Consider the following 10,985-nt stretch of genomic DNA (forward strand, 5'->3'; position numbering starts at 1 on the left):
CTCAAATCGTCACCAATGAGCTACTAGTCACGTGTCCGGGGGAGGGGGGTCCAAATCCCCTGTCTGTTTGAGGAATCCACATCAAAACTCCATAGCTACTCCCGTGAAAGATGCAAGTGCATATCTATGTTCTTATTTATTTATTTATTTGTTATAATTAATTACTAGTTAAACTGTATAGGGCCCTTAATATTGGTTTATAAACATATTTCCATAGAGTCTATATATGTATACAATTCAAGTAAATTCTAAAATATAGACCTCTATTCAAAGTGGTGCCATATCTGATTTAAACAAGTCTAAAATCGGTGGTGCTGTTTTAAAAGTTGTTTTAAAAAAAGATTGTAGTGGCCTATACAGAGTATTTTGCAATATGTGTTAAACATATGTTGCAATTTTATCTGTGTAACAGGTAAACTAGAATGGCTTCGTATGCATATAACGGAGTACAATACAAGAAACGTGGAGAAGAGATGTGGAAGAGGGAGCGAAGGGGAGAGAGGAAAAGGAGCCCCTGCCCCCTCCCCCTTATTCAGTGTAATGATTCACTTATCTCTTTATTTTGGTCAAGATTTCCTTAAAATAAACGAACTCTCCCAAATCAATACGATCACTGTTCTAATGAGTATCACGTGAACACCCCCCCCCAAAAAAATAGAAAAGAAAGAAAGGAAAGAAAAGATCCCTTGTTCTCTTATTTGATGATCAGAGCCTCTGTTTGGTCAAATTTGTTTTAATTTAAAGTAGACATTACATAATTTGCTTTCGCCTTTACGTTTGCATTGATGAGCATAATGCTAAATTTACTGTAAAAATCTTAGATCCCCCTCCGTTCTTTCACATCGGCGCATGCCTCATTTCCCACGATGTCAACAAGTGTAATGTAATGTACATTCGTCATGAGAAGTTTTTACGTGGGAAAATAAGAATATATTTACGTTGTTTTACATTAGATTTACACAGATCCTGACTGTACAGTTCAGTGGTAAGTATACCGTAATTTATCTTGCAAAGTTCGTGACAGTCTTTAATTTTTTTTCATTTCACCATTTTGGAGGTCAAATGTAATTCCGAAAATGTTTAGGCCCATCTCAAAATCAACTTAACAAAACTGAATTTGGGCAAAGTGCACCGAGGGACACGAATTATGCATATAATTGGTCATATATCTATTGATTATATATCAATATTTATTTCTAAGAATACACAAAAACAACCCCACGTTGCTGAAGGTCAGAGGGAACACCATAATATAAGGTAGATCCTGCACGACTGGCGGTATTAAAGAAAATCATGTCGATTGCATCGAACATCGATGACGTCAACAGTTCTTGTATTCAGAATCTGGTATGTTTAATAATTAATTCTCCATTTTATTTTATTTTATGATCTACTTCAGAAAAGTTCATTACATGTAGATATATACATTTTTTAATTTATTATAGATGATCTAATAGGCCTAATTAATGATAATGATATTAAAATAGTTGAAGCATTTATGATGTAAAGTAAACATATTGAATTTTTTTTATCCATCACTTAGTGTATTGATTCTAATTCTGGTATGTATATATTTTTATATAATAATTTACAAATTCCGTTGTTTCCTTCAGAATTAAATTTTTACTTTTTCTATTCATATTCCTTTTTATTATTGTTTAGTTTCATTTTTATTTACTTTACTATGTGAATATTGTATTGAAAACAAAATCATCGGGTGTCATTTTAAAAGTGATTCAATAAAACTTGATTACTAGTAAGTGGAGTTGTAACATTCACATATCTGAAGTACTAGTATTCTACTTGTATGATTTATGCTCGATCTGAGTATTTTTCTTAAAGTCCGCTGATCATTTTAAAAATTTAATTTTTCAAAGTTTAGTATAATAAAAATTGACCTTTTCGCAACAATAAAAAGCCCTGAAGTTGTAGTTATTATAGGTATAAATAAATGAAAATATGCGTGTCATTATCAGGTCATGATCCAGCTTTTGGAAGTTATAGCGATGTCATTTGCGATTCCGTGGGTGATATGTATGCAGGATCGGGGCAGTGGGCGTGTCTTGGTACCGACAACTTTCTGGACGAATCAGTTTCGTCTACGACAAGCTTCCCAATGGTCAGGATATTTTTAAAAAACATATTAGCTGTGCAATCCCTTAGTTCTTGTTTAGTGTTAAAGACAGAAACAGATTTATCATATATATGTTTTACTGTGTACTGATAACAATGATTAAAAAAAAAAAGGTTGCATCTGAATTTGCAATTTGAGTTAACTATTACATGTCAAATATTTCTGTCAAATAAATTCTTCTAAACCAATCTAATTAAAATTAGATCAAATGATCCGTTCATCTACACTAAGGTGTAGCGATAGTAGATGAGCGGATCATAGGATCTACATGTGTAATTTTAATTAGGTTGATTCTAAACAAACCATAATATTACCATATGGTCACTTACAGATAGATCACAGCTGCTATGATGATCAGTATCATGAATTGATACAACAGCTGACGTTTATGATACCGCAGAGGTTCTTGGAAACGCCCATTGATGAGGTACAAAAAATATGCTCTGGTCCGTGATTTTGTTGATTTACCCCCCCCCTTCTCTCTCTCTCTCTCTCTCTCTCTCTCTCTCTCTCTCTCTCTCTCTCTTTATCTATTTATATCTAATCTGTCTGTGTCTATCTCTATCAATCTAGCTATCTATCTGTCTGTCTGGCCGGGTCGTAACTTTTTTGTCTTTTGACATAGGCCTTCCGTATTTAGTATGTGGGTGCTCCATGATACGACAGTGTGTCCCGTACCATTTTTGATGTCCTTTGACCTAGACCTTATATGTAAAGGTCAATCAATAGAATTTTTGGGGCATTTATACTGTCCGCACCATAACTTTTAGCTCACTTAAGGTGAAAGGTCAAGTGAGCTTTTCTGATCGCCTGTTGTCCGTCATCTGTCCATCCGTCCGTCTGTAAACTTTTTACATTTTCGACTTTTCTAGAACCACTTGGCCAATTTCAACAAATCGTAATAAAAAGCATCCTTGGGTGAAGGACTTTTTAAGTATATTCAAATGAAGGGTCATGCCCCCTTCAAAGGGGAGATAATCACAAAAGTGCAAAAATAGGGTGGGGTCATTTAAAAATCTTCTCGAGAACCACTTGGCCAAAAGAGCTGAAATTCACATGAAAGCTTCTTGACATAATGCAAATTCAAGTTTGATAAAACATGACCCCGGGGTTGGAATGGAGCCACAATAGGCGATTAAAGTTTTACATACAAAAATATACTAAAGAAAAATCTTTAAAAATTCTTCTCAAGAACCACTCGGCTAAGAGAGTACAAATTTACATGAAAACTTCCTGACATAGTACAGATTTAAGTTTGTTAAAATCATGACCCCCGGGAATAGGATTGGGCCACAATAGGGGATCAAAGTTTTACATACAAATATATATGGAAAATCTTTTTCTCAAGAACCACTGGGCTAAGATCATACAAATTTACATTAGAATTTCTGACATAGTGTAGAGTTAAGTTTGTTAATTAAAACAAATCATGAACCACGGGGTAGGATCGGGGCATAATAGGGGATCAAAGTTTTACATACAAATACTTATGGAAAATCCTTAAAAATCTTTTCAAGAACCACTGGTCTAGGAAAGTACAAATTTACATACAATGTAAAAACCTCCTGACATAGTGCAGATTTAAGTTTTTTAAAATCATGAACCACGAGGGTAGGATGGAGCCATAATATCCTAGGGGATCAAAGTTTACATACAAATATATAAAGAAAATCTTAAAAAATCTTCTCAAGAACGACTTGGCCAAAAAATTTACATTTACATGAAGCTTCCTGACATACATCTTCACGAGTTATTGTGACGATGTGGTATTCTTCCTAAAATTCTTTTCTGTACAGATGTAGGCATGTACGGATTTTCACTAATAACATCTGAGAACTTTCAAATTGCATGCTACTTTTTTCACAAATTGCAACATTTCATGATGAATCATTTTGAATTCAAATATTGCAGTGGTCCGTCGTCAAGGGTGCAACCGATTACATCGCCTGTCTCCGACAAACTTTAGAAACTACAGATACTCCTTACACAAATTCGGATAAAACTTCAAATTCAGAACCGGAAGTTGGAATAGGGTTTATGCCCCAGTCATATACAGACTATATGCATTGTGTTCAGCCAGACAGCACAGTCTGTAGTGGTGGCCAAAATGACGAATGGGAGTTCGTGTCTGGTGACGATTACGGGTGGCACAAATCAGCTTTCAAAGGACCCTGTTCTGTCTTTGAAAATCAGCCGACTATGATGCCCATTGCTTCTTCTGCTCATCCAGTGGCTTTATGGCAGAACAAACATCTTGATACCTCTTTCGAGCAGCCTCATCTGTTTCAGCGACAAATGTTCGACAGACAAACTTACAAGACTTGCGAAGCTCTCGATGGTGTTTCTGGAAGCATGGAAAATAAAGACCCCAACTCATTTCAGAAACGCAGAAAGAACTCGTACACGGTAATGAACGACAACTCTTTTTCGGATATAGTTCCATTTCCGGATGAGAACGACGGTATATTTATCCGTAAAGACGTTTCCTGCATTTCGGATAACAGTAACCGAGATGAGAGTGATCGATTTACCAAAATCAAAGAACCTGGGCTCAGGGATAGTCATGACATGAGCTCCATTGAAAAATATCCTTTCCTTTCATCTCTCCTGGATGAAACAGGTTCGCTTCTCAGTTAAAATTGGTTTACGATCTGCTAAACACAAAATTAGATGATTTTTAGTTCTTTTACAATGTTCATTGCTCTAGGATGCATTCACGTACAGTAAAACACGCTAATACGAATACGCTTACAACGAATTAACGCTTATTGCGAAGTAATATTCCACAATGAAAGGAAAATAAGAAAATAGTTATTCGATATAACGAGGTTTGGTAATAACGAACTGTTTTTTGCTGGTCAGGTTCATCATAACCCGTATTTTACTGAATTTCAACATTTTCTTCCACTCTTCCTTAAATTACTATTGGCTCTATACACAGGGTTCACCGAGACGGACAATGTCATCACCACCACCAAAAACAGTCTTGCAACATGGCCACGTGATCAAGCCATAGTCTCTCCTTTAAAACAATTTGACAGATGGATCTTTCCAGCGAATAGTAAAAACGGAGATGATGACGTATTTTTGCCGTCAATACAAACTGAACCCGACTCGACCACCAACAAAAACTGTGACATATATAAGGTCAAAAGCCAAAGCACAGGTATTTTTAGTGTATTTCATTTGCCAGAATAAGCACAGTATGTGTGTCTGCTTGTCTGTCTTGTTGATATCTTATACACGGAGAATTTGGATAAAAAATGCGTCAAGGTTGCATGGACCGCCATGGCGTGCATAACGCTATGTGACGTTCATTCATTATCAACTGCAATTCTAACGGTCTGGTTCACTCCAAATACTGCTGTTTGAAAAGGACAGAATGTAAATTTTTGTCAGAACTTGGAACTATTGGAAATCCTTATTAAAAAAGAAATACATGTATCAGTTTGAAATATTAAAATGCATGTTCGTTTACACTTGCGATCACCTTTTCATATTAAAAAGAAAATGTCAGGCGGAGAGTGTTCCTACATGTACTGATATATTTCACACGTTTTACAAGAACATTTTCCTCTTACGTAACAGAACAGGGACATCTTTGGCACGTCTGGATTTAAATTTGGTTAAATATAGATATAAATGAACATATTCTTTATGTAAGTGAAGAGGAAGTGGTAAACATGGAAAAACGTAAATGATATACATCGCTGTGTATTTGATACAAGTCCCTCTACATTTTATACGCCCGTAAAAGAGCATTATGGTATGGCGTCGTCTGTCCGGACCTTGTAGCCAAATTGCAAAATGAACCATAAGTTCTTGGTACATTAATTTTGAGAATCATGATGAGAGGAAGGTGCGTATTGTTTTTAAAGGTCAAGTTCATAGTATCAGTTAATAGGAAAACCTTGTAAGCAGAATACAGACCAAACGATTGGGGCTAGGACAGTCAAACTTGGTACACATACTCCTCATACCAAGTGAAGGTCGTTGTATCACTTGGTAGGAAAAACTTATAGGCAGGATACAGTCCGAAACATTGGGGCTAGGACTGTCAAACCTAGAACACATACTCCTCATGTCAATTGGAGGGCACCTTTTATTCTTCAAGGTCAATGTCAACCTTGTAGGCAGGATACAGACTGAACCGTTGAGTCTAGGACCGTCAAACTCAGTACACATACCCCTTATGCCAAACAGAGGATGCCTATTGTTTCCAAAGGTCAAGGTCGTAGTATCATTTAGTAGAAAAACCTTGTTCTCGATACGGATACAGATATTGCCCTGAAATTTAATCACAAGCTTCCTTTCGGAGGAATATAAGTTCAGTTTGCATTTCAGCTGGATTGATGCACCATGACCTACATGTACTTTAGGGGTAAAAGTAGGTCAAACTGTTTTCCAGATTTTTTTCCGTTATGAATATAGGAATTGCCCTGAAATTTTGTCACAACCTCCCTCTCAGAGAAATGCATAATCAGTTCACATTCAACTTGATTAGTGCACCGTGACCTACTTTTGGGATAAAAGTAGGTCAAATAGTTTTCTGGACTTTTTTTCTTGGATGCAGATATTGTATTGAAAGTCTAACGGGTGTATATTGTACCGTTTGCGGTATTCTTGTTTTTCAAAAGACGGGTAGTAAAATATTAAGCTCAATTAAATATAAAATGTTGTTAGCTCACCTTAGCTAAAAGCTCAAGTGAGCTTCTCTGATAACCTGTTGTCTGTCATCTGCCCGTTTAGTCCCGTGGGGATCCGGGTTAGAATAGGTCCTCAGTACCCCTTGCTTGTAGAAGGCGACTAAATGGGGCGGTCCTTCGGATGAGACCACAAAAACCGAGGTCCCATGTCACAGCAGGTGTGGCACGATAAAGATTCCTCCCTGCTCAAAGGCCATAAGCGCCGAGCATAGGCCTTAATTTTGCAGCCCTTCACCGGCAGTGGTGACGTCTCCATATGAGTGAAATATTCTCGAGAGGAACGTTAAACAATATTTAATCAATCAATCTTCAGTCTGTCTGTCTTTAAACTCTTTCACATTTTCTCCAAAAAGCAAACCGGTCGCGGTAGCTCAGTGGTAGAGCATTCGCTTCGTAACCGGGAAGTCGTGGGTGAATTCGAGATCCGCTCGTGCCATGACCGCGTCAAACCTAAGACGTTAATAGCACAGGTAGTTATTGCTCCTTCGCCAAACGCTCCGCATTTAGAAGTGAGAATCACGGGTCGTTCGGATATGGCCTTAAAACGGAGGTCCTGTGTTGCAGCAGGCGTTGGCACGTTAAAGAACCTTCACTGCTACGGCCCTGAGCGCAAAGCATAGGTCTAAATTTGTGGTACTTCACCTACAGCTGGTGACGTTTCAGTATGAGTGAAAAATTCTCGACGGGACGTAAAACAAACAATCCAAATTCAATAATCCAAAGTGATCCAAACTTGACAAAAAAGCATCCTTGAGTAAAGGGGTTTTAAGTTTGTTCATTTCAGGATCCATGCTTCCTTACAATGATTCAATGGGAGACATTTATCAATGGGTTAAGTCATGACTATGTGGGGTCATATTATGGGTTCAGATATTTTCGTAGGAATGAAGAGGGTAATGTTTTTAAAGTCTCCAGAAAAACACAGGACCAGTTTGACTCTGGTGAGCGTTGTGGCTCATGGGCTTCTTGTTGACAATTCTTCAGATCTACGAAGACCCAAGAATGGATTCATACGATTTTCTGTGGAATTTCGAAAACATTTGGCAAAACTACACCCGAAGTTGGATAATCGTGAAGTGTCCAAAATGTTAGGAGCAAAGTGGCGTCGGATGAGTCATGAAGAAAAAATACCATACGAGTAAGTGTTTGAGAGGGAATAACGCACCAGAGAAATCTGATATGGATGGAAAGTGGAAGGTATATTCAAACAATAAAATGCTTTTTTTAATTGTTTTATCGGGTGACGAGGTAGCTAGCATTGCAGAAAAATTCATAACCCGCGTACGATTGTTATGATTTTATTTTTTTTGCAATGATTGTTACCTTCATCACCCGATAAAACAATAAAGATTTGTTGCTAATATTTTTATGCGTTTTGTAAAAATATCAACTAGATTTAAGTACTGAAATATACCGTTTACCATTCCGTGGACAATGCATCCTTTGACCTTGACGAGCTCCATATATGGTACTAAAAACCGGATCGAACCAGTTTGCAACAAACCTGTTCATTGTCTATGATGAAAGCCATGACAATTTCAAAAGAAATGTAAGAGAAAAGATTTAGTGAATGTAAATGTATAACAATATTCTGAAATTGAAAAATTGAAGAAAAAAATGCAGTTTTAGTAGAGTGTAATCTAGGGGGCAAATTAAAACCCCGGATAGACTCGAACCCACGAACTACAGATCACAGAGATCAGCAGACGACCCGCTGAGCTACCGGCACTCAGTTAGACAGTTAGGTATAAAAGGAATATACATGTACATGTATATTTTCATTCATGTTTAAATGAAAGTCGGCCATTATGATGATGTACATATTATTCCTCCTTAAGGCAACATCATGTTATTATTAACTTCATTTTACAATGTTCTTCAATCTTTGCCCGTTTGATTGTTAAGCCTTTGATGAAATGTATATTCGAAATTCGTTTAGATGTACTTGTTCTCTGTGTAGGATGGAATTTCGAAAAGACATATCAGAACTTCGGTCAAAACACCCCGAGTGGCGATATGCGCCTCTCAAGCAAATGGAAACTGAACACATAGAACCAATGCCAAGCCGTCTGAGACCGCGGGATAAGCTCAAGAAGAAGGTAGGTTAAATGGTTTTGATTTTAGAATTTCCAAATATTCAATGACTCTTTATTTTGGTGTCATATTGGTACGTGTTTAAAGCCATCCATCACCGGGAACTAAATGTAAGATTAACAAATATTCTAAGAAATACATGTTCACCTTAATAAAATTCTCTTCATAAATTGGATTTCAAATAGAAGCAATTATATTTGCTTCAATCTTGAGCTGTCAACTTAAAAGATATGATAGATAGCATATTCAGAAACATTTTGTTTATTCTAGTTTCTGCCAACTATCATCAAGTACGGCCCAACGATCTCATCGAAGAAGCATCCACGTCTGCAAAGGAAAAAGCGCGGGAAAATGATGCGATACAATACATACAATTCGTTTGCCTGGTTCCAGTGTAAACTTTGTTGCAAGTGGAGATACGTTCCATGTATCGATGACGGGAACCTTCCAATATATCAGTCCATGTGGTAAGTATTCCACAAAATAGTCTTTAGTACGGTGAACTCCGAAAGCGATTTAATTAAATCCGCTCGTGAGTATGAGAGCGGATTTAACTTCTATTTTTTTTTTAAAATCAGATTGCTGCGAATATGAGAGAAGTTGGATATCGTATCAGCACAATATCTAGTTTGAAATGAAGCAAAAAAAATTGGGGGACTTGTTCAGTTCTTTTCATCTGATTTCATTGAGACTTAATACAAATGAAGACCACAAAAATATAAATAATGTACATTATTTCTAATCTCAACGAACAATACGGCAACTTTGAAACACACCTAAAAATACATATATATCGGTCAAATCATTTTAAAACCTCACTTCTACAGCTTTGCCCGTTTGTCTCAAGATTTTGTACAAATGGATGCTACAGAGAGAGGCAGGTATTGTTACATGTACATTACGATGAAGAATGTGGTCAGTGATGCCCGGGCAAATCACTTTATAATGCGACTCCTCCTACAATTCTTGTCAAAATTCAGTGACACTTTTTACAATTTTGTATACTAGTATCTGTATATTTCTACTTTGTTAAATGGGTGTTCGAAATAATACAAGTATCTGTATACTAGTCAATGATATAATTTGTTTAAGACGGAATATCACACCACAGAAAATCAGAAATGGATGAAAAGTGAAGGATATATACAATAATATTTTGAAATTGAAAACTTTCAAATTTACTTTACTTAGTTAAAATAATGCACTTTTGGTAGAAAGTAATCTGAAAACATTAAAACCCCTGCTGGACTCAACTCCGCGATTTACAGATCAGCAGTCGACACCTCAACCAACTGAGCTACCCAGTTGGGCAATCAAATTTAAAAGGAATACACAAATATTGCTGATATTTATATTTTCATTCATGTTTTGAAAGGAAGTCAGCCATTATGACGATGTATTATACCTCCTTAAGACCTAACCATTAGAGTTACAGTCATTAGGGTATTCTGGTTGCAGGTTCTGTCACATGAATCCGGACCCTACTTGCAACTCGTGCTTTGCCGAGGATGGACTATCCATAAACCATACTATAATGACGTCATCGGCCGACAGTGGGTATGGAACCAACCCATGCAGTACGGTGTCTGTTTTCTCAACCACTGCTAACATGACCATGCTTTGAGAACTACTATAGATTAGGAGGTCAGAGGTGACCTTCTTTGCTTGTAGTATTGTCATTTATATATGTTAAGCATAATTTTGCAGCATCTAAAATATTAAAAATGTATTTCATTTCGTTTCTTGTTTCTGTTTTTTCTTTCTCCAATGAGAAATTAGGGAGGACGTCATCACTGTCTAGGAGAAAATACGCATAAAAGGGTACTATCTTGGGTAGTTATAAAGACGAATATAAATGCTTATCAAATACTTTCTTTCCAGTTTGAAGAAAATGTTTTTGAGAGAAAATATTAGTATAGTAGTACTAATCTTGTACCTTGCATCTAATCATTTAAAATTCTGCAGCCTGCGTATAAGTGATCTTCTTCCACAGGTCAAATGGTTAAATATTGTCCTTTCTTTAGATGTTTTATCTTCAGTTCTCTCTCTCT

General features: G+C 36.6%; 1 protein-coding gene across 1 annotated transcript; it reads left to right on the top strand.

Moving 5' to 3' along the window:
- Positions 1-843: 843 nt before the first annotated feature.
- LOC125663810 (uncharacterized) lies at positions 844-10,672 on the top strand. Its single transcript, XM_048896187.2, has 11 exons — positions 844-985; positions 1,202-1,347; positions 1,544-1,562; positions 1,977-2,119; positions 2,466-2,561; positions 4,046-4,754; positions 5,076-5,300; positions 7,825-7,978; positions 8,801-8,939; positions 9,205-9,401; positions 10,393-10,672. The coding sequence occupies exons 2-11, from the start codon at positions 1,294-1,296 to the stop codon at positions 10,556-10,558; spliced, it is 1,902 nt and encodes a 633-aa protein (XP_048752144.2). The 5' UTR covers positions 844-985; positions 1,202-1,293; the 3' UTR covers positions 10,559-10,672.
- Positions 10,673-10,985: the final 313 nt, after the last annotated feature.

The sequence above is a fragment of the Ostrea edulis genome, chromosome 1, assembly GCF_947568905.1.
Source record: "Ostrea edulis chromosome 1, xbOstEdul1.1, whole genome shotgun sequence".
NCBI lineage: Eukaryota > Metazoa > Mollusca > Bivalvia > Ostreida > Ostreidae > Ostrea > Ostrea edulis.

Excerpts from the sequence above, each read along its gene's own strand:
- LOC125663810 (XM_048896187.2), top strand. The coding sequence starts at position 1,294 with ATGTCGATTGCATCGAACATCGATGACGTCAACAGTTCTTGTATTCAG. Across the intron at positions 2,120-2,465 it reads CTACGACAAGCTTCCCAATG|ATAGATCACAGCTGCTATGA; the intron begins GTCAGGATATTT and ends GGTCACTTACAG. Across the intron at positions 4,755-5,075 it reads ATCTCTCCTGGATGAAACAG|GGTTCACCGAGACGGACAAT; the intron begins GTTCGCTTCTCA and ends CTCTATACACAG.